General features: G+C 45.5%; 1 protein-coding gene across 4 annotated transcripts in view; it reads right to left on the bottom strand.

Annotated features, from left to right (window-relative positions):
* Positions 1 to 23,519, bottom strand: part of LOC311379481 (ubiquitin carboxyl-terminal hydrolase 22) — a 29,993-nt gene extending 6,474 nt beyond the window's left edge. Inside the window, exons 1-8 of one of the 4 annotated variants that reach the window (XM_084488320.1) lie at positions 23,120 to 23,519; positions 22,192 to 22,224; positions 7,103 to 7,235; positions 5,115 to 5,228; positions 4,178 to 4,282; positions 3,230 to 3,396; positions 1,431 to 1,590; positions 533 to 638 (exon numbers count right to left, since the gene is read on the bottom strand). In XM_084488320.1, coding sequence (XP_084344446.1) covers positions 533 to 638; positions 1,431 to 1,590; positions 3,230 to 3,396; positions 4,178 to 4,282; positions 5,115 to 5,228; positions 7,103 to 7,235; positions 22,192 to 22,224; positions 23,120 to 23,239 — 938 coding nt within the window. In that variant the 5' untranslated portion in view covers positions 23,240 to 23,519. The remainder of the gene's footprint in view (positions 1 to 532; positions 639 to 1,430; positions 1,591 to 3,229; positions 3,397 to 4,177; positions 4,283 to 5,114; positions 5,229 to 7,102; positions 7,236 to 22,191; positions 22,225 to 23,119) is intronic. The other 3 variants (XM_084488321.1, XM_084488322.1, XM_084488323.1) reach the window with 3 other exon arrangements.
* Positions 23,520 to 24,277: the final 758 nt, after the last annotated feature.

The raw sequence follows: 24,277 nt of genomic DNA, 5'->3' as shown, positions 1-24,277 counted from the left end.
CTTTCTCAAGACACCACAGTGTGTTAAGTGCTGTGGAGCGGATCGGGGGGGGGGGTGGTGTTCTGCCGTTAATGGAACAAGTAAGCAGGAGGCGGCACCGGGGTCTGTTGGTGTCTAGACACGCTGCCCCGTGATCGGCCTCCCTCTACAGTGCAGAGGCGAGAAGACAAAGGGGACACAAAAGGCCGGGGCTGAGCCCTCTAGGGAGGAGGGCTGGTGTCTTGATCGGAACAAGGTCCGTTATGAGCACGCCGGGAGGGGAGAGGCGGGGGAATATGATCTGGTGGATGGATGGATAAATGAGTAAACGGAGGTGTGGGCTGGAAGCAACTCGAGCAGTGTTGTGCAAGTGTATTTGATGCTTTGTCAAACCCACTGGCCATTGTCAAACGGTGGGATCTTTGCACACACACACACACACACACACACACACACACACACACACACACACACACACACACACACACACACACACACACACACACACACACACACACACACACACACACACACACACACACACACTTCTTACGTGCAAACTTGACACGTGACGTCTGATTGCAGGCCCCCAGTGAAGATTTGGTCTATGATGCAGTTACAGTGGTTTGGATTGTTGGCCTTCTTGCCGTTGTCATCTCCTAATGGAAAAAGAAAACATTGTTGGTTATAACGTTGGACACACACACACACACACCGACTTAAGACTGCATTCTCCCTTCTGCATGGCTGGGGGAGTGGCAGTGGGCTCTTCGCTTAGCGCCGCGCTTCCCCGCCATCCAATCACGGCGGGGCTTACTGCAGGCGGCGGCGGCGGGCGAGTCGGCGCAGTTCAGCGCGGCGCTGCAGGCACTGGGGTCTATTGACATTCCCTGCACTTCCCGCCGGCCCCGTCGGTACACACCATTGTCAGTCTCCTTCAGTACGTTTGGAATTGAAGCGAGGCGGGGAGCAGTGACTTGTGGGTAAGGAGTGTGATGAATAAGAAAACAAAAAAAGGCATGGCGCCGCATAGGGCAGAGCAGCATGTTCCTCCCCGCCTTGCTTCGCCGTCTTTGATTGGTCTATTTTGTAATGGGGTTGTTCACAAAACCTCAGTAAAATACCAGAGGTCTGCTACTTACAGCTAAAAATGCTTTTTGCAGAGTGCTAGTATTAATTGGATGCGCATCCCAGCTCATAAGAGTGTGACGTGCGTTTTGACCACGGCCCTCACGCACCCTCTTATAGAACCCCTGCGTCAGGATTTTCTGACACAGTGCTGAAACTTGTCAGGGGAAGTTCTCCTGCCAAACCGGGGGTTAGCTAGAGGTTAACATCTAAAATAGCTCATTTGAACAATAGGGAGGGGAACTAAATAATAGGGGGCAGGGTGTAAAACGACACGCTTGCGCTTGCGCGGTTGGGTTGGCGTGTGTGTGCGTTCGTCTTACGCGTGGTGTCCCCCTTGCAGTGCCGGTGCAGCACGTCCAGCGCGGCGATGAGGAACTCGTGTGCATCCTGCTGCTCGTAGCCGGCCAGGTGTTTGGCATGGGTCCACACCAGGTGCAGCAGCCGGAAGGGAATGTGGGGCGACCGGTGTCCGGAGTAGAACTGGCAGACACACAACACCAACACATCGGATGACAATCGTTCAGCTGAATCAAGGACTCAGTCATCCGACTGATTTCATTTCATAACGGGCTGCGGTGTCGCTTACCAAGTACCTGACATTAAGCGCAGAGCCACTTGTTTTAGAAGTCTGCTCAGGTGATGTTAATCATAATTAATTGCATTTCCAGAAATGATCCAAGAGATTTTTGTTGATTACTGAACAGCACTTGGTTATCAATCGGAAGGATAAATTGAGCAAACATTTAGGCTTTAAGAGGAAGTGTATTTTACGTATTTAGAGGGCAAACATTTAAAATACATAAAATACGGACAGTTGGTACCAAGGCACCATTCCAAGAGCAGGGTCCCTCGTCCCCGTTTGCTCCCTGGAGAATCTGCATATTTTGCTCGAAATTGCAGAGTGAGCAACAGCAGCAGCAGCAACAACAACAAATGTTTATTTTGATGCCTGAATTTCCCCGCTCTACCGCCTATCTCGGTAGATTGAAGCCAGACTAAAGCAGTGTCAGACTCTTACGGATGTCACATTCATAGATAAAAACCGGCAGTATAAACAAGCCGAGAACGGGACTAGGGAGAAGCAACAGCGGATTCGCGGGGGGGGGGGGGGGGGGTGGACAGACGGGGCAGAGTCGGGGGTGGCGTGGAGAGGACGGGAGAGCAGCCGTGCAGAGATGAAGGGCAGGCTGGGTACTGCCGCTAACCACCACTGCAGCACAGCATGTGCCCGTTCATTTCAGACTGTGGCTTTCATTTCTGTGGTAGTACAGGCAGAAGTACTGTGTACTCTGACTCTGACTTGCCTTTTAATCTCCCCGATTCCCTGCAAAGTCTGAGTGAGCCGTGCAGAGGGGAATAGGGGAGAAGAAACGTCCATTCAGACCGAGCTGAAGGTAGTTTGTTCCTCTGCGTCGGTTTGATGCGAGCTGACATGGCAGCGACAGTGTACAGAGAGGAACAAACAGGGAGGAATGAGGGGTTGATGAAAGCACAACAGACTTCCTTCTCTCTGCGATGTGAAAAAGTTGTTCAAGAGTGCGTGTGCTGCCGAGGAAAGCATAGACCCATGGGCTTCCCTCATAAGACTGGCTTGGAGTAAGCGACAGTCACTGTGCGTGCGTGTAAACAGTTTTTGAATAGCAGCCACAGCTACATCAGAGGCGCCATCACGGCGCCACAGTTCAAACCCTACTCGGCCGCTTGCCTACTCTGCATGAGGAATGGAGCTTTGTTGGGAGGGCTGTGGAATGGCGTATGGGAACTTCAGATATCACCAGTGTTGTCTCTCACACGCCATGTTTGGCACAATGCACCATCTGTAGACCCACACAGATGCATGTCACACTAAAAACACGTGGGTGCCATGAAAGGAGAAGATGGATGCAAAGCAGCGTGAGAACGGATAAATAGGGAAATAGGGAGTAGCAGACCTTGTGTAATACCCAAAGTTGATGATCCACAAACACAGGGAACTAATAGGAGTGCATACATGTACACATGCAGCCTTGGGCGGGGCATAGCAGTGAATTTGCAGGGACTTGAGTGGGAAACGGGACACCTTGCGTGGCCCTGCTACGAGTTCATCACATACTTTTAATAGCACGGGCACAGGACTTACCTCTTGAAAGAGCTGGGACATTTCACAGACCAGACAGGAGTTTGATTGCATCTCGCATTTGTGTCTGTCCGAGAGGAAGAAGTCTCGTAGCAGCGGTGTGTGCGTGAGTGCCTGAACAATGCAGTTCATGAAACACGTGTTGCCCAAGTTTATTAACCCTCGTAAACCTGCAAGAGAAGCCAAAGAGGGCGGTTTAGATGCATCAACATCACCACATCGGACAGTGGCTGGTAAATCAAACAGCCGTCAAGCTTAAGGGATGTATGGTCGTCTAGTACACTGGATATTTTGGTTTTAACCCTTTTGTCCAACAATCCTTCCTTAATTTGTGTCGAATTAATAATGACTCATTATTAATTAATTAATTTTTACAAATGTAGCCCAATTAGTAGAGAGTGGCATGAACGGCTTCAGGTTTCATTTACACTGAGGTCACCCAGGCTTAGAATATCACCATATCGCATTGTGCTTATAAGAAGCATCCATATATTGACTTCTACATTCTGGAGAAAATCCTCACAAATAAGACAAAAGATCAGAGACTCCAAAATGTTCAAGTTCAAAATGTGTGGTGCAATCCGATTTTCTGTTCTGGAAGACCGGTAAACTACACAGGCACGGAACTGAAGAACAAAACCGGGAAGGAACATAAATATGAGAAAAGGCATCAATAAATAAAGAGGAATAGTGCAAGCAAGAAAGAGAGAGAGAGAGAGCCTAGCACTGCGAGCGACACGCAGAGAGAATGATAGACCCACTGTGGCACAGATCTGTCAGAGAGGAATTTGATGTTAAGCACCCCAGTGTGGCTGCCCGCTCCTGGTTGACCTTAAAGGACCCTTGGCTGAATGACCTTAAGTGATACTTCAACGGGTGAGTGAGTCCAGATAGCTTTGAGACACGGTGACGGACGAACGCACGCACGGAGAACACTTGACGTTCGCCCACCTATGGTGCAGTTTGTAGTGATTTTCCTCCGCTTTGGATTGTGTCGTAGTAATTCTAGCTCCCGCTTGGTGGGCTCCCATGTTGTGTATTTCTCCCCAATACCTGCTGACACGGGAAAGGGAAACATTAATCCACCATTGATGGATGTGCACGACTCATCAGACTGATTATTCGTATTATACAAGACGAGTAAAACGTTGCTTCATTGGCTAGTCGACAGGGGGACATTTTATCAAACAGTTGTGCATATTGAAATAATTTCCACTAATACAATCTCTATAAAACAAGCATATGTTAGGACTACTAAGGTTAGTATTACATTTCTTAGGAAAGCCCGGCAGGCACCATGTTTATGTCAATACAATACAGTAAGTGATGGCAGGAGTTGACCAACTATATTATGTTTACCTTCTGCCAACACAAACTGTCAAAACACAAACGGCACAAAACAGGCACTCTAGTTTTTTGCGAACATAATAGTCCAAGGATCGATCTGTTAAGCAGAGACCTTTGTGGCTAAAAGCAGGTAAAAGGCCAACTGAAAAGATAGCATTACTTGTAGTTCTTGTTATTTCTGTGCCCATTTTAAAACCAGGTATGATTTTCTCAAGTACTCAACATACCGAAATCAAAGGTTTGTGAAAGCATGTGAAATGTAATGGCAAAAAGAAAACTTTAAATGTGCCACATTTTTCTTTACTGATGTCTAGGTTGACTTTTTCCGACTTGTCCGTTAAACACCAGGGAAATTAGTCATAAGAAACAACCCTAGCACTAACGCAATACCTGGCCAAGGTACACAATGCAGATCCTTATGGAGCGATCAAGCCATGCCATCACTTGACACCAGGTGTTGTGATCGGTTGGTGCTGCGCTGTGGCTCGAATATGGCGTTACAGAGTTTCAGACACGAGGACGGAAACAAAAATCGACATACCTTGCAATTTCCAGGCTTTTCTCTGTTCTTCTTTGGCAATCTGCTCCATTTCTTTGTCGTATATGTAGTCTTGACACACAAAACAATATATTCCACCATATAATAAGTCTACAGCTGGTGGAAAAAGAGAGAAAGCACAATAGTTAGAAATTGATTGTATTAAACAACACCCCTCAGATCTTGGTTTACCATCCCAACTGTGCTGGCCTCAAGGCGAGCTCCTACTCGTCTCTCTATTCTTCATTCACGCCTATTGATCGTGGGCCTTTAGAACGGCCACGGGCAATGCAGGGGGAGGTAGGGGTGTGTGTCATCCACCCCCACCTGTGCCTTCCAACAACCATCCCTTTTCATTCTCAAACACCACGGCAACAATGCCAGGGATCTGTTGCCGTGACAACCTATTTACAGCACTTCCGTTGTACCTCTACCGCCACTGTGCGCAATGGAGTCAATCAAAAAGGGTCATGGACAACGGTTCAATTAGGAAGAGGGGAGCGCTTGGCCACGCTTATTTCAGCCATGTCGTGACGCATGCTGGTGAATATCAAATCCTACAGCAGAGTGGTCGCTAGCCTATGATGCACATTAATGGCGCTCATTCGGTTTCGTCTTCGGTCATAATGGCATTGATGCGCAAGGAGCATGCAGAGTGCGGGGAGTGTCAATTTCACGTGGGGCTTTAATTCCTGCGCAAGCCAGCTGCACCGTTCCATAAATGTGGCCTGCTTCACTGCAGCGCAAATGTCTGCTGGAGGAAGGGAACGAAACGAAAAAGAGAGGAGACACGAGCATGGAGGTGTGGATGCTTGCGGTGCGGAGCAGGGATTCATTTGATTAGACGTGCACGGGAACAGAGTACTAATGCCTGTGAGGCCTCTGTGCAAAGCTCAAAGCTAATTACCGTTGTGAATCCCTGCGTGTGTGTGTGTGCGTGTGTCCATGAGGGAATGTGTGCGGAAGGATGGGGGGGTAGGGGGGATTAACCACAAGATGTGTGCATGTTGAGACAAAAGGGAATTATAAAGTGTACCCACATTGACTGATTCGAACACAGCGCAAGCAAAACCCAGGGACTTCGTTACAATCTCTCCCACTCAGGACAATAAGCATTACCTGACCCCTGCCACTATATTCCTTTCTCTCTGGTCTCCTTCATCCTCAGATCATATCAACCCTATGTGAATCATGCCCTCAACGCTAGGGCCGGGCTTCGTTTGTCCTCGTGTGGCTGTGCATTACCTAACGTCTAACCTGCCAGACAGCTGCAGCAGGGAGGAAAGAGAGGCTTAAAAAGGTGACACATTACACCACCAGGTGTGAGTGTGATTAGCCCTTACCGTTTAGAAAACCTGCGACTTCTGACATCACTAGTGGGCGTGTCCACCTAGATTTTCAAATCGGCTTCTAACTGCTAATAACACTCACACCTGGTGGCATAATATGTCCCCTTTAAACCTGTGTTGGACTGGCCTAACCACCACAAAGAATAGCAATGCACGGTGGTTGAAGGGTTCAACCTGGTGAGGTTGGCGCTCCTAGCGATGTTGCGACCCCCTGCTTGGGGGTGCTGACAGAATTGCAGGTGGTAGATGGTGTGGCAGTGATGCAGGTTGACTAGGCATAATTACGTTATGAACAATGTGATGGAACTAGACATAATTAACATTGAGACAGAAATGTCTATGTGTGGATTGTTTTGACTTTAAGACAAGGGCCAAAATCAGTCAAGCCCAAAGATTGTCAATGCAACGTCCAAAAGGGTAATAAACGTGTCATTACACGACCTCTGAATGGCCATCGAACAACCTGGCAACAATGTCCTACGTTTGATCGAGATGCCCAAATAGACGCAAGCCAATTTAATCTACATTAACTCATTAAGCATGCAATCAAAACGGGAGCAGGTGTTATAAACGGAGGGGAAGCATTTGTTCCAGAACCAGCACAACTCATCCATGGAGCTGGGGATTGGTCAGGCGACTTACCCAGGTTGTGTCGCTTGTTTTTGGCGTGATCGTGGATGTGTTTCTTGCTGAAGCAGCCGAAGAACACGCAGTAGAGACAGGAGTGGAGTCGGTTCAGGTGGGCCCCACAGATATGACAGATACACGACTTGGCCTGTGGGTCGGATGATGGACAAAAAGGAGGGGGACAAAGGATACGATCAGTATGGGGAAAAACTTTTATTAAAACAGGACAACTCTCCAGCAATTTGATTGGCGGAAGGGCATAAGTGGGAAGACTAGGGTAAAAGGCTGCCATTCTGTATCTAAATCTGCAGACAAGTATGTGACTCGCGGGCAAAGATAATCAAAGCAATCAAGGAGCCTAATGTGCTTGGACAGCTACCACATATTTCTATTTTCACTGTAATTATTTAAAGTCCACACACACACACACACACGAGAAGTAAATTGTGATGTCTCATTTGCAAGAGACCGACACGAGCTGGCTGTGAAGTGTGATATTTTGAGTGTCTTAAAGAGTCTTTTTTTTGGCATGTACACACATCAAATAAGCCCTCCAGACTTCTTTTTTCGTTGATAACCATTAATATAGCTCAAAAAAGCACCAAATCTCTGCAGTAGCATGATTAGTTTGCGTCTATTATACAAGTTACGATAGCCGGTAATCGACTTGTGTGGACTTCCTGGAAACATGGACCTACGGGTAATGCACAGACTTGGAAAACAGTCTTTTTAAATAAACTCCTGCTACGCTGAGTTGTTGATGCTTTGTTTTATGTGTAGGGACCCTAATCATGCTACTACAGAGGTTTGGTGCTATTTTGAGTTATATTCGTGGTTAAAAAATGCCAATTTGGAAGCGTTCCGCGCAGCCCGCGCTGCACTCAAATGCAATGTGGCACTTTATTATTTGGATTAAAAATGGATTGTTTTGTTTTAAATATCCGGAAGAGCAAAGAAATAAAATGATGAAATCATAATTAAGTGTTTTTTTGTGAGTTGATGTGAATGTAAGAGGTTGTGTTAAATGGGCATATGATGTCGTCTCATATCGATCGCATGCCCCTGAATCGAATTGAAATCGTATCACAGCAGACTTTTGATCGGCAAATATCGTATCGTTGTCCAATCAATCGATTTAATATTGTATCGTGTTGAAACCAGAGATTTACACCCCTAATGAAAGCCAAACATTGCGCCGGTTAAACTCTTATACTCGATTATAAACGAAAAAAGTGTCTGGAGGGCTCATTTGATGTGTGTACATACCAAAAAATAGACCCTGGGTTCAACGTTCTCCGGAATTACGCTTTAATTTCCATTTAAATTCCATTGTTTTTTTGCCAGTTTTCCCAAAACTGAGAATACATCTGCCACGAATGTCGGGCCATCAAAATGACGAAGAACAATACGTGTGTAAATGTGGACAAATATGGTTGAACACCCTTGTCGTACTACTGCAGTGGCTATCGATGACACGTTCAAACAAGGCCCACAAGCCACATCACCCCACACTGCGCAGGGGCATCCATTACATACGCAAAACATGACTGCAGTTTGGAAACACTTCTGAATTCCTGAAATGGACACCATGTTGGCCAACGATGGAGAAACACCCAAAACCCACCCCAGAGCTGTGAGTCTCATGTGGCACTTGAAAGAGACCACCGCCATTCTGCTGTGCAAGGTTGCATTTGGTCTTCTGCCAAGTTCATGCTGGAAAAAAATCTGCCAAGAAACTGGCAGATTTTAGCTTTTGTTTTGAAAATGAAAGGTATTCCTACACTTTTGACATTTACGGTTTGAGAATAAGAAAATTGAGGCAGCCATAATATACAAGTTAGCCCTTATGAAATCCCACATGCAGTACAGGCATGTCAGTAATGGAGATCGGGAGGCTGAAAGGATTATTTTGCGTCTACAACAGCCTATACCCTCCCCAGATGAGTTGCAATGGGCTCTCTAAACGGGAGTACAGAGAAAGAGGAGGGAAGGGGCGGGGAGATAAGAGAACGAACAGAGTACAGACGTGCTCTCAAAAGAAAGAACTGAGATTATGGCAGCCTTTCTTCTACTCGTGGAAAGAAACGTAAGGCGCTGACTGGCTGGTGCGTGCGTGCGTGCGTGCGTATCCATGTCTGTGTGCATGCATACGTGGATGCATGTGTGTAAGGGTGTATCCATGTGCGTGTTTTGTGTACATCATTCTGATGACCCAAAAAACAAACAGATATGCCTACACACGAGGTACGCAATAAATCTTTACTGTTAAACACACCAACAAAATCCCTCCAGTTCTGGCCGCCTGCCATTGTAAAGCCATCCACTCCAGCTAATGAACAGAGGAGCAGTCCAGTCCAGACAGACTGACAGACAGACACAGGCAGGCCGACTGTGGAGGGTGGGAGACAAACTAAATGGCCAATCGACTGTGGCGAGCAGGGGACAACTAGAGACTTCATTAGCGTGAAGCTTTTCCAAGATGGTGCTGTCAAGGCAGTGGATATGGACACGGGAAGGAGGCAGTCAGTTCCTTGTATATATGCCTTAGTCCAACCATAAACATAGTGAGTGAGTGAGTGCATTTGTGTGGACAGTCTTGACCGCACAAAGGGGACTTCTCCTTGCCGTAGGGCAAGAGCAGAGGGTACGTGTCATAGATGCCACTATCAAACAAAATACAGCACTACTCTTGCAGTGAGCCACACACACACACACACACACACACACACACACACACACACACACACACACACACACACACACACACACACACACACACACACACACACCTTGCGGCCTGACAACTGATTCGGTCACGATTGCTTGAGCCATGAATACGCCGGCGTGCAGTCCATTTCTGACAGGAGGCATCTGCATGTCGCTATGAGAGCTAGGAGAGAATAGACAAGGGTGAAGGTGGAGGGGGAAAAAAAAAAAAGAAGATAGGACGGAGATGGCGAATGGAAGCTCCAACTGAAGGGGGCCCGCCATGGTGAGTCACCCAGTGGGGGGGGGGGGGGGGGGGGGTGTGGAGGTGTGAAGCAAATGTCTCCATTTTCACTGCCGTTGTAGCTGCGACAAGTAGTTACAATAGTACACAGAACAACAGCCGCACGGACACACACACACCCGGAGCATACATCACACAGACACTCAGAGAGCCCTGTAAATTGAATCAAACAGCTCATGCTGAGCTGTCCATCTAGAACCGGCTGGCGAGGCCTAGGAAGACAATTGCACAACCTGATCCGATTGTGGGGCATTGTTCGCGTGGGTAACCGGAGGAGTCTCAGCGAGGCGGTCTCCCTGCCTTCTTCCCGCATGAAAAATCATAAAGATGAGGAAGAAACGCACAAAGGACCATGAGTCATGCGGGAAACACGCATTAGGTCCACACTAACTCTGATCCAGGAGCAAAGTCATAGCCGGGATTCAGTTGACCCTAAAGGCTGATGGACAGAGACGTCGTCGCAAAAGGACAACGTCCACAGAACCTACAACAGGCGCTGGTCTCATTGTGCTGTACAAGCACACAGGAGGGCCAGTCCCCCAACGCTGAGCTTTGTTTAGATCGGGCCTCAGTAGAAACAGACTGGACTGTGATGATGGGGCAGGAGGATAGGGTACATTTGTGCCTGCTAGTGGTGGGGGAGAAAGAAACACGAGAGAAAGAAAGACAAGTGTCTGACAGAGATTCTGACGCATATTTAGGTTATATCCAGGGTCACAAACCTTGCAAATGGAAACGCATGAAACAATGGATAGGAAAGGAAGGTCAAGAATGCAAAGAATATAAAACCCTTCCTGTCATTTGCATGACGACCAAATCCCTCTTTTGTTGACATCCGTCGCTGGGTGCCGTTGAACAGTAGGTGTTCAATATCATCAACCTCCTTTCGTATTGTCTTGGTCTTCCGAAGGCAGGAAAGGGAAAACTAAATAAAGGAAGGGTACATTTTAAAACCCATCCAGGAGTAAAATTGAATAAATCCACTTGAGGAATAAAACCAATTTCCCATATCTCGAAAGTAAAGATATGCTGGGGAACTCCCCCCCCCAAAAAAAAGAAAAAGAAAAATGTACACGACCATATAAAATGAAAACATGATTGTTCCGATATAACTGAATTAAGTAGTGCCCTGAATCCCATATTCCCCACATCCCTTAGTTCAGTACGTGTATCGCCACCATGCCTCCTCAATTATTCAAGTGGAGATGCCTTTGAATCGGACTCCTCCTGCATTGCACCAGGACCTCACTTTGAAAACAGGAGGGCTTGCCAATGCCACGCCCTTCCCTCTCCCATCACCTTCCCTGGTCCACACAGCCCCTGTCCCTCGGTAGACAATCCAACCACAAGCCACATCTGAAACAAAAGAAACCCCAGGTCCCATCTTCTTCGGTGTCAGCAGTCCGGTCTCTTAGCCCAGGGGCTGTTAATGTACTATTTAGTCAAGCTATCGATCAGCTGCTGCCGGCTCAGATGCGCGAACAGGTGTTGGGACAGGTAGCAAACTGCAAAAGCCGCCAACATAGGCCCCCACTCCATCCAGAAAGCACTGTGGTGGAGTCTAGCAATCATCAGCCGGATTATAGATCTCCGATATTGCTAGGGAGGGTGGACCAGATAGCATTACATGCTTGCTTGGCTGCGACGGTGCGGTGCTGCAGATAGTGATGACAATGCTCCGACGGAGCCCAGCGTAGATCTTGTTGCAGATTACACATTAACAAAGTAACAATATAGCATGACAGCATGGCTCGGCGTTGTATTTTTAAGTCAACTTCATCTGCTGTTCTTTCCGACCTTGTACCATTGCTCATCCCATGGCATTTGGACTAATGCATTCATACATCAAGGCAGGGGGGTGGGGGAAGTAAAATATGAAAGTAATATGCTAGAGCTCTGGCAGGGCAGATGTGTGTGGAGGGGAGGGTAGGGGCAAGGGAGGGGCGGTGAGGCTGAGGGGCTGACTGTGACCGCAGGTCTGGCTCAAGCTGAGCATGCTCCAGCAGCTACAAAACAAAGGGGAGATGGGGAATCAGAGTGCAGGGCTGCACTCCATACGGAGGCTGTGACTCATTGCGCCGCCTCCATCGGTACGCAGCGGTTGGCTGATGGATGAGCCGCACACGTGTTACATTATAAGCAATAAAATGTATTTCTTCCCCTCGCCCTCTCTCTCGTCTCTATTCACAACACACCTCGACAGCGAACACTGGGGAGGAGGCAGATCTGGAACCTTTAAGTATCATAATGGCAGTTAAAGTGTCAAATAAGAAGGTCTTGTGATGGATGTTTAGTATTATCGGATAGCATCCAGTCAGTTCTGGGCACTGAGATGCAATTTCTGATCCCTTACTTCATGCAATCCATGTATATGTCAGTTAACTGTACCCGGAGCAAAAAGAAGATAAGTGGAAACTACAACCACAAGAAGAACAAATATGTAGTTTCTTTGCTGCCGAATTTGACAAAGCAATATCCGAACCGTGTAACGGAAATGCACATCCAGTAGTACCAGCCTCGCTCATGTCACAATCTGCACATAGTACGTGTCCAATTCCAGGCGTTGTGTGCAACAGAAATGTCAACGGCGGGCGAAATTTGGAGCATATTCCTACAGGCACTGCATCTTAAATACATACCGAGCGAGCTGTGAGGTTTCACCATGTATAAGAAGGTAGCCCAAGAGACTCGATCCAAACTGCATAATGGGTCATAGCCTCATACATGTGCGCATACTCAAAGGGAATCTGCATACTCGACAGGGCAGGCAGCATCTGCCGTGTGGAGTATGCTCATGGGTGCAGACCTCCTGGTACACCTACACTCCTCTTTTCTATATTTAATGGAAACGAGCCTGGAGGAAGGCGGCTGGACAGGGATGCTCCAGAAACTAAGCTGCACACACTGACCCCCATGGGGGTAACGACGCCTGGTCTAGTCTTCCAGACTACCGCCACTGAGCCGCCAAACAAATACACACAATACCCCAAGTTCCTTCCATCTTCCCGAAGACACACGCAAGTGGGGTCCAGACGTCCCCTGTCAAGATAGTTTTGTTACACTTGTCATCTCAATGCAACTTGTATCATCTGCATCAACAACTCTCCCAGGAGGAAATCGGCCCTCCTACTCCTAGGAGTAAAGTTAAGGTTATCAATATTACAACATCCCAAGATTGCTCATAACTGAGAGCAGAGTAAGGAGTGCAGTTTGTTTAGAGAACCCATAGACGTTAATCTAGAAACATCCAGATACGGCCAAGCTTTCCCTCTTTAGGTGTGAGCATATAGTGACGTTAAAGTGTCATTGGTGGTAGCCGATATTGTGGCCATCGTCACAATATCAACCAGGACTTACTCATAGTAGTAGGTGTAGGTGTAGTAGTAGGTGTAAGAGCCTTGGGATCTCATAATGCCACTTTTAGTGCAGTTCCTAGGAGTCATTCTGAGGCTTGCTAACTATGGCCATCTTATCTTATTCACATCAGTGATCCAACCATTGGATAGTGATTGGATTTCAAATGGTGTTTGGACCGCAATCGGGGCACAATGTGAACAGATTATTGATGTAATTAAAAGCACACGTTATTCCCCCCAGATGGTGCATTAAAGAATTTGGTTGGAAACCCAAACTGCACCTCAAGTTTATAGCCTACGTTATCATGCAAACCCTAAAACCTCCACCGAACGGATCTGAGCTCAGAGTATCTGTAATGCTGTGTTCAAATGGGTGCTTGCCGCTGATGCACAACTCTGGACTGCGGGCCTAGGCTTGTGTCACTTCGTACCAAGGCAGTCACATTGACTGTCATTGATGTCTTGTGTGCATTTCCAAGTGGGAACTTCCTTTCATGATAGGAGAGATGGGCTTTCTTTTGATTTGCAGAGATCAAATGATCAAGACAGAGCAGCAAGGAAGGCTACCGACTCGAATAGTCTTTGCTTAATTGCATAGTATTGGAAGAAATACTACTGCACTCGTTCTTAGCTTTAAAATGACAACACAAAAGGATAACCTATGCCCCTATATAATCTCAAACACAGAGACTCAAACACAACCCAGGCATACAAATGGAGCTTCTGTCACTGGAGGTAGTGGTAGTAACGTAAACCACAAAAATACATTTATCCAATACAACAGAGGGTGGAATTAAAGGTCTGTGAACTGCAAATAGGAGGAGAAGTCTGGAGCAAACAAATAAGGGAAAAGGCTGATAAACTGCTGAAGACATGGGGCAGTCGGAGCCTGTGTTCATCTGTGTGGGCAGATGGTAAACAGTCGTCCCCTAGCCCAACAAAAGGCTGCAGAATCATTTGTCAAGTCTCAGAGTCACCAGATGCCGACAACCAAACCCTTCGGCTGAACAAACACACGCAGATAGATTACACACACACACACACACACACACACACACACACACACACACACACACACACACACACACACACACACACACACACACACACACACACACACACACACACACACACACACACACACACACACACACACACACACACACACACACAGCTCTGCCCCTAGTGTAGGGCTATTTGAGATGCCCCCTCAGATCGAAATATCCTAGCCAATCAGATCACATGACAGTTCCCTTTGATCGTATTCATCCCATGGCACCAATAGGAGCATATAGAGGAACAAATGACCTCCAGGCAAATCCATAAGCCTTACCTATGGATAGAGTAAAATGCACAAAAGCACCCCTTTAAAAGCCATTACACCCATGCATAGGGATTGTAATTAATCCTCCAAGTATACTTTTGTCCTTTTCCCCTTAAAAAGGGACGGTGACCCCCATACAGGCCTCCACAACAGCGTCCACACTGTGAGGGATGGAACGTCTCCAAGTTTCATGCCGGCGGATACCCCTAGAGAGTGATTGACAGCTCATTAGCCAGATGGCAACTTTAGAGGAGGGGCCGGGACTACAATGCATTGGCGCCCTGACAGGGGCCGTGACCAGAATGCATTTCAGTGATCCTCCGAGCCCTGAGGACAAGTACGGCTAAAGGTCCCACCTCTAGTGAAGGAAAAGGCCTGGATAGATAACGTTTAAGCTATGGCAAGCGGGAAGGATTGTAGTTCATTGGAGTGTCTCCGGCTTCAAAAGATGGCCAGGGGGAAGGGGGAAAGCCTGCTTCCAGGAATTGCCCCTCTGAGATACATTATTGGTGATTTAATTGAAAAAGGACTTGCAGATAACTAACTGGATGAATTTGTTCCATATTCAATATTATATAAAAATGCTGTATTGATAATTGCCAATCAGGGGAAATGTGTAACATATTGAATATTGAACTGTCAAGTGGGTTGTACCATTTTATTGCAATACTCCTTAATGCAATGCAATTTATTATCAAGTCTTTTTTTCTAGTATTTATCAGATTCAGTGCCATATAAGCCGATATTGCTGTGAGTGACCCCTTAAACAAGGTATTGCATACAGGCCTCAGGATAACGTCAAGTAGAAAGCCAAATCCAAAGCTTTCACACAAGCACCCTGCCTAGACTAGGGATAAAAGCAGTTATCACCAGCAAGCATACAGGTCAGAAGCAAGCCCCCACCCTAACCCCAGCATGCAAAGAGGAAAGACGTGGAGTAGCTATCTTCTCAGCCTTGTCCATGCATTTTTCATGAGACTCCCCTCAGTTGCCAGTATTGAGGTGCAATTTCAAACAATCCCATTATCAATCAACATACAATTTACTTCCTCTGTCACAAACACCATACTTCCATCTAAACGCTCATTATTCGAAACTTGACTGGCGGTGATGCACCTGGGTGGAAAGGATGTGCATGTACCGTCGCCTGGAAAAAGGCATGGGCTGTTATGAAGCCAAGCCTTTCTTCATTTATGGTCTCCCCACTCCGAATTGAAAACTATATTGAGAGAGGCAAGGGTTTGCGGAAAGAAAGATTCATCCTGTGTGGTCGGTGCAATCAGAAAACTGTCATGTACGTTACATCGTCGCCCTGCATCAACACGACAAGCCGTTGGGTACCCACTGCTCATTATAGCCCAGAGCAACATAAATAAAGAGCCGAAAATAGAAAGCGCAGGCGTGTTTGGTGCGTCATGTGACCCAAACTCAAAATGTTAAGAATAATGCATGAAGACACATGAATGAATTGAAAAACAATAGTTTATGTTATAATAAACCATACATTTATGGTCTTTGTACATCCAGCAGAACTACAGGGCCACTTGTTTGTCCTGAGTCACCCTGCCACAGCCATGCTGACCGACAGACTGACAGACAGACTGAAAGCCACAACAGACAGGGAATGGAAGCGAAAGGACGGGCCAGGAGAAATGGGTCTGGATGTTGGCCAGAAACCATTGTCTGACACCACCCATCCCTCTGAACTGTGCTGCACTGAGGGATGAAAGGGAAGCAAAGGAGAGGGTGGGGCAGAGGACCGACGGGAGAATTGGATTCCTAACCAGGCAATGACTAGAAAATGGGACACTTAGCACTGCAATTATAAAAACTTCAATCACAAACATTTAGCCAAGGTCGCACTCACCCCAAATTCCACGCATTCTGATGGAGAAAAAAAAAAGCTATTTACGGAATGGGCTTTGGATAAAAGCTTCTGCTGCACGGCATTAGGCATATAATTATGTTGCAATAAAATAGAAACAAGGGCTGCAACTTGCAAATTATTTTCAGCATTCGATTAATCGTTAGATTTTCCGACAATCATTTGGTCGACAAAATGTTGAATATATAATAATAGCATAATATAATAATAAGTGCTGTCACAAGATACAACCCAAAGGGATTTATAAGATGTACTTTATTTATCCAACTAGTATCAGCCAAGAAAAAGTCAATTATTCCTTCTTAAACGATTCATGAACCAAATATTTAAATTGAACTGCAACTTAAAGCAGCCCTAAACATCTGCCAACATCAGGGTCAAATGCACCTACTCCATGGACATAATGGTAAAATAATTACTTGATTACGTGTTTCTGTGCCAGGATGTCTTGGAGGCAATACTATCAACAGAGACTTTGGTTAGGATAAGCAAATGATTAGATACAGGTTTTTTGGATGGCATTAAATGGCAAAAATTGACTATCAAAGAATAACCAAAAACAGCAAAATCGTATACATGCATTGTTGACATTAACTAGTTTGCATAACCTGGACATACATAGAAAATGCTGATAGTGATAGTAATGTTGTCAATAAAGCCACATCCACTATAACTGATATATTGCACAAATAAAACCTCTTGGCCAGCCCTAGCTCTTTTACAAGAATATTACCATCGACACTTTCTAAACTCCTCCCACTATGCCAGCCAGCCGAGCTGGCTAGTTTGTGTCACACAGTTGCACAGCCAGTTAAGAGTGGACTAAACACGCTAACAGAGTTTATCTAATTCCTAAAGTCTCCTGCCTAGCAATTTGGAGGGGCTTAATCTTACACTGTGCGACTTTAATGTTTCTGCTTAAACCGCAGCTTTTTCAAAATTGCAGCTGGCCTTTGAAGATGTTATTTTACAAGATGGATGAAGTTGAATGGGATTGCATTTACAACGTGGAGACTGAAAAGGCAAAAAGAAAGCCGAATTGAGAACGAGCAGAAGTGAGGTCCATGGAGGGCCATCTAAGGTCTATGGAGGAGGCTGCAGAGGGGAGGAGGCTGCAGGGGATGAAGGCTGGCCGCCTCAGTATGCTGATGAGTCAGGGAGCAGCCCTGTGATGTGATGGAGGGTGATCAGAGACGGAGCTCTGCTCTCCCAGAGAAGGGCTCTGCCCACATGCAAGCGGGTACGAGTGCATGTGGGCGTGTGGAGAACAGGGGGGAGGAAAGAGAGAACATAAAAACGGCAGAAGAAAAGTGACTGAATGTGTCATCTGATCTGTGATAGAAACACATCAGCCTCTCCTAACAACACATTTCTACAGCAACAGACAACAGCTTCTACTGCTGCTCTCCTCATCAGACTCTCCCCAAGCTGGTTGTCATCCGGGACAATGTTAGGGTGAAAAAAAAAGGAAGGTTGGTTTGCTGGTCCTTTTTTTATTTCTCTTAAAGCAACCGTGAAGCCAACGCTGCCCTACCACGTTGCTCTGATCTAATGGTTTCCCCATGCGGTGAAAACTTGCCCATGCTATAGGACTTGTTCATATGAGGTTACGTCCCAATGAGGGTCCCCAATTTGGAAGCATAAGAGCATTGGAGCGTTATTCATGTTAGTAGAAAAAAGAAATTGGTTATTGTTTAGTAATTAATCTGGAGATGACTTGTCATTATGTGGAGAGATTGTTGCAAGTCTCATGGGAGACATGGCAACAGAAGTTTTAATTCATGTCGATTTATCCATATTGTGCAGTATCACCAAAAGAATATTAAAAAAAAACACTGTACATTGTCTTTCAATGTCCAAACCATTTGAAGACATTTTCCTTCCAAGCTCACCTTATATTGCCCATTATATATTGCCAGTGTGGTTGGTGTGATGGTTATACCACATTTCACGTAAGGAAAACAAACAACTCAACGTTTGCATACCATGTAAAATAAAAAGAAAATAAAACATCATTCTAGTGATTGTCCATCAACTACTGTTCATGACCACTAATGGTTTTCCGGCTCTCTTGGTCAGCAAACACTCACATTTAAGTATGTTGAATTGGTAGGGGTGGTGAAAAAAAATAAGGGGCATTCTCTTCTCTGGAACGCAACATTGGCCAACAAATTGTAAATGCACTGAGGCGTTCATACAGCTTAATAAAAGAGCAAACACAAATAAATAAGAGAACTCATGAATATTCAGACCCTCTCTTCGTCCATCCACACACTATAAATTATGAATAGCTCGAGGGGTTGACGGAGCCGAAGAGATTAAACTAAACAGGGAAAAACAAAGGCGGCCATCCGTCAGTGAGCTGGAATGGCAGGTGATGCACCGTGATAGAGTGGCACTGGCCCTTTAAACCCCAATTAAGAGAGAAAGCAAAGCACGACAATTGGGCTTGAGAAAAACACCATAAACACTTGCTTACCTCGACTAACGCAAAGAAACACCATGAGCAAAATCACAAACGTGACGTTAATGTAGGGTACCACAGACCTCATTCAGACAATGAAAATGAATAATGCAGAATAAATGACCCGATAAAACAAAAGATGGCGTGTGGGGAGCTGATATTCCACAGAAACCCCTAAAGGTATGAGGCATGTCCGATCTTAATCTTTGCAATAGCAGAATTATCTGCATATCAGACACACCTTAAACCAGAGCCTAATGTCTCATAATATCCGACACTGCACCAATAAGATAAGGGAACTGTATTTATAGAAGAGCCATTACCTTTTAATGTAGCTCTCATTAGTAAACGCAAATATGAAAATCAGTAGCAGCTACCTTTTTAATCCACTACTCTGTTAGCCTTATTAGGGAAATGTACATCTGTGCCACATCACACTGGATCCAAGGTTTTGTAAATACCAATTGTCTTTACACACAGAGGAAGGCAATAACGGTCAATGCTGAAAGGAGCCAATATACACGTCCCACTCCCTAGCATGAGACTTTGAACCTATATGCTAATCTAGAAATGTAATAATTTAAATGCACCTTAAGGTTGATGGAATGGGCGATATGCCATGTCTTACGCTGCATGAATACATTTATTCATTCCACTGTTTGTTCTCCACCTGGGATTTAGACTTTGCATGCAGAGCAGGTGACAGATTTTGCACCAATGTCCTTGCATATCGACTGGGAATTGCGCTTGGCTCAAGGCGGATGACAGGTTGCGGCTCAGTCCATGAACACATTGGATGAGAGAGAAAATAGGGACAGCAGAAAGGAGGCTCACAAATAGGGAGGGAAAAAAAGAGAAGGAAAGAAGGCAAGCATAGAATGAAGTCTGAATAAATAGCCAAAGCTCCCCTTTATACACCTCTGAAAAGGTGAAAGAGTTCATTTTCCCTCTATCCAGTTGTCAAATCTTTGCAACGCATACGCAGCAGCTGTTGTGCTACGCAGGACAAATATCCTGATACCCAATTTCTCCTTTCATCAAACAGTCCAAGATGACACAATCTACCACTCTGATACTGAGTGTTTGAGAAAGGCAGTCACGTCAAAAATGCTATGTAACTAAGTGCAGAGTCGGGTTCATTTTTTGGGGGGGGATTTATTTCAAGGTTACTTTATCCAACCTCTGCTGTCACTCAGTGCTCTCACGTCTCTCAAAACAGCCTCTCCAGATATCATAGCTTGGTTCAGTGAACCCCATGAAACATCCAGATGACCAGCCATTTTAAGAATGAAGAATGAACAGTTCAGAGTCCACATTTAGTGTCATATAGAATGCTTTCTCGTAAAATTGGGAATTGTGATTTTATTCATCACGTCGCTGGCATGTTGTTGGTGGCATGACACTTGCTACTAGGATAAAGGGTAGAATGTGCAGCACAAAGCTAGGATAATGTTATCTATTGTTTTTTGGAGTCCTGGTCAAGGAAGATTTTTTACAATGAGCAGATGCCTTTGTCAAAAGCAAAGTACAAGGGAGCCTATGGGTTACGTCAGCATGTCGAAGCTAAAATCAAGGGGCTTGTCGGTCACGCTGTGTGTCCAAAAACGTCTATGGAGAAACAGGGCACCACTTAGCTGGCCATACAGGCAATACCACACTGCTTTACTATTAGCATGGTATCTTTACAGGATGAATGCTGGGGTGGAGTTCTGACCGTCAGGAATACCATTGTCAAGGATGGAAAACCAGTAAATCTCCATTAAAACAGCACTACTTCCCGCTAACAATATGTTTGTGGGTGTACGGTCAGGTTGACCCTCAGGCCTCGGCCAGTACCGTTATACAAGTAATTATCGGAGTAGTTTATACACAAATAGGAATTCTCCAGACACTGATTCTCTGAAGCCTTATGAAAATAAGATAGCCAAAGCCATTCTGACACTGTTTTGACTAGTTGTTCAACCGACAAGGCACTGAAAACAAACCAACCCACTATAGTAGCTTCAATACCTTCTGGATTTACTTTTAACAATAAAATAAACCTATGGATTCAAGGAGCATGGATGTCATTCAGTTCATTTGTAAGGCTTACATTTAATCATAGGAAAGAATGAGCTCACTTCAGGCTGCAATTAAAGGGGCTAAACCTATGTCACTTGCACACAAATTTGCCTCCCTCTATCGTTTTGTTCTGTTTACAAAACAGACTTCTCCTTGGCCACGCAAATCATGGCTATAAACAAGACCCGCGTGAGATTTGTGGAAAATCGGTTAAGTAATGGTCATGTTAGAGAAGGCTGAACACACTAAATGTCAAACTCTACATACACATTCGACAGTACGGACAGTACAGTGTGGCCGCTGTATGTGCTTCCGCTATAGATGCTGTGGGCCTGGCGTTATGGGCAAGCCAGTGAAAAATTTCAATAGTTTGTTAAAAGTTAAGATGGTTTGACTTAATTTTACAGAGATGGATCCATTTAGACTAGTCAAAGATCATCATAGCCTTATTGTAGCGTCTTTCTTAGAACCTGAATCAAAACAGGGACAGGGGTCTTTTTGTATAGTATTAAGCAGGACACAAATGGCATGTCAGTTTTGCTCTATTGTACTTAATCAATTCTCCTTTGTATTTGGCTTACTAGGCCAAGTCCAAGTGCTAACCTGTTCCGGTTACATTTAGAGCAGGGATTCCCAACACGCGTTGCAGGAAGAGTCACTTAATTACTTTTGAATAAAATTAGAGAGTGCCCAACATCAAAGTTAATCACTACACATTGAAAGAGGGAGGGTGTATGAACCACCTGAAAATACTACAGTAAAACAAAAAAGTCATTGTCCATTCAGTGCAGAGTATTTCACAGGCGATATCACTGCAACGAAACAATGTTTAAGTGACTATCAAATTTCTGCCTCACTGTCACCAATCGATCTGGCTGACTGGAACAATCAAGGATATCAATATAATGGTAATGAATAACATAGGAGAGAAAGCCAGTTTTCAGTATACTCATCTGAGCTCTACTTTTGTCAGTGCAAGGAGGGGCGGTCCTGTATCAACTCACCAATGCTGTCCATCCCGCATCATTCTGAAGAACCTATTTCATCACAACAAAATAAACAAACAATGTATGACATATGCATGACGTGGTGGTGTTGTTGCCAGTGTGAATCTCAAATTAAAACTGCAATACCCAACCATGGGGAGTTCTTCAGTCCTAGCATTATTGACTACCATAAAAGGTTTGCGACTAAATACAGACATATTGAAAACTTACAGCACACGGAAACGCAACGGTATGATGCATCTCCACAACAGTAACATCACATAGTATGCATCTATGATAGGTGGCCACGTATCGAGTACAACACAATCATTGTCAAGAGCGAATAACGCAAAGGTGCCACAGCATCAGACATCACGAGGAAGTGGACGATAGCGATGAGGAACTAACCTTGCTTGCGAGGGGACCCCCACTTCACAATACAGAGGACAAGCGTGTGGCTGGGGGGGCGAGTGGGGGATGGAGGGAGGGGGCGTGTGTGGCGACACAATGGGCAAGTTTTCTCGGGAAATCACGATGCCCCTCGGTCTACGACTCATCCGTAGCCCGGGATCAGTCAATCAACAATAACGCAAGCCAGCTTCGTGATCCATTGACTTTCATAACAAAAATCAACCCCCCCCCCCCCCCCCGAGTCAAGTGAACGTCGGCTGTGGGCCACTGTGTGGGGTGGTCGTTTCGATAACCTATCCAACAATAACTATGCTCCATAACCACCCCAGGCTTCTCAGAAACAGTCGGCGCTACCGAGAATGAGCAGCCCCATCAGAGACAGCACCCGGGCGGCGGGTCGCGTGAGGAGCTTCACGTGGGGGCATCGCCTGCCCTCCCGTCATGTATATCGTGCAGTACATATCGGTTAAACATTCCTGTAGCTAACGTTACATTCATCGTTCCTGGTTCGTGTTGGGTTTTTTTTTTTTTTTACCTTTCGTCTTCGGGTCTCAGCGGTGCCACTCCAAACAAAGCATTGGTATATAACTCGTAGATTCTGTTTCCAGTTGTCCACCTTATAACCGTTCACATGGGAGCACCCGGCCGGACTCATGACAGATGCAACATTCAGTGCGACTCTAAAGCTGGTGATAAAAGAGCCGCTTTGATACTTTATTGATGTAGCTAGCTAGCACGAACTATCTGTACAGAAATTGTTTCCGTTTGGAAACGGGGACAGCCGAGGTAATATCCAAAATGCGACTCGGGACATCTGAAACACGCGTCCTTGAGTTGACTAGCTGTACGTCCGTCGTGGGGCGAGTTTAAACGAGTCGCACGTTCTTAATAACACAGTACAATGTTGGAAACAGTTTCCGTTCCTTTCACGTTAGCTCTACTCCCACTCTCACGGTTAGTTAGCATTCTTTTTGAAGCTAGCAGCGAGCCACGGGCTTCACAAAGCCCGCCCAACAGAAACCGTGATTTGCCAACACAAAGAGGTTACGTCATAACGCAGCCCTGGGAGTACTCTGGGTGCGCGTGTTTTGCTGCACGGCACGCGCCGTGATCACTGAGTTCGGAGTTCGCTATGGGCGAACGTTGGGCTGAACGACAAACACCTCCCAGTTAGGATGTTTTGGAAAACAAAATGATTCACCGTTTGTGTCACACTGCTCTGCAGCAAGAATTTGGTTATTATTGGTGCACTAATTTCTTATTTTTCAGTAAGTCAATCTGATAGCGAAATAGAGTGTGTTAATTGTTTGAATCTATGCCAGTCTTATCTTATTAGTATTTATTATATTTTGACGTTGTTTGTTCATTGTAAATTAATTCATTTTTTAACATGCTTTTTAGTAAGATAGCTTTAAAATGTTCAGTTTTTTTACATTTGCCAAACACAAAAGGGCCATGCATCTGGGCGTGGTCAGGTATGAAGATATGATATGTAGGCTAACCCTCAATGAGATTGGCTATAACAAATAGCCAGATAAAGCGTACCCTCTAGCGGTCATATTATGGATTGTACAACACAAATTCTGCTCGGGAGGGGCGGGGCATCATTAACTACCTAATGATGGTCAGGTAGGTAAATAACCCTAAAAGTTGCTAGGTAAATAACCCTGCCCGGATATTTATAAGCATTGTT

The sequence above is a fragment of the Micromesistius poutassou genome (assembly GCF_964030765.1).
Source record: "Micromesistius poutassou genome assembly, chromosome: 1".
In the NCBI taxonomy this organism is placed as follows: domain Eukaryota; kingdom Metazoa; phylum Chordata; class Actinopteri; order Gadiformes; family Gadidae; genus Micromesistius; species Micromesistius poutassou.
The sequence above is the reverse complement of the archived record's forward strand: the minus strand, read 5'-3'. Positions and strand labels throughout refer to the sequence as shown.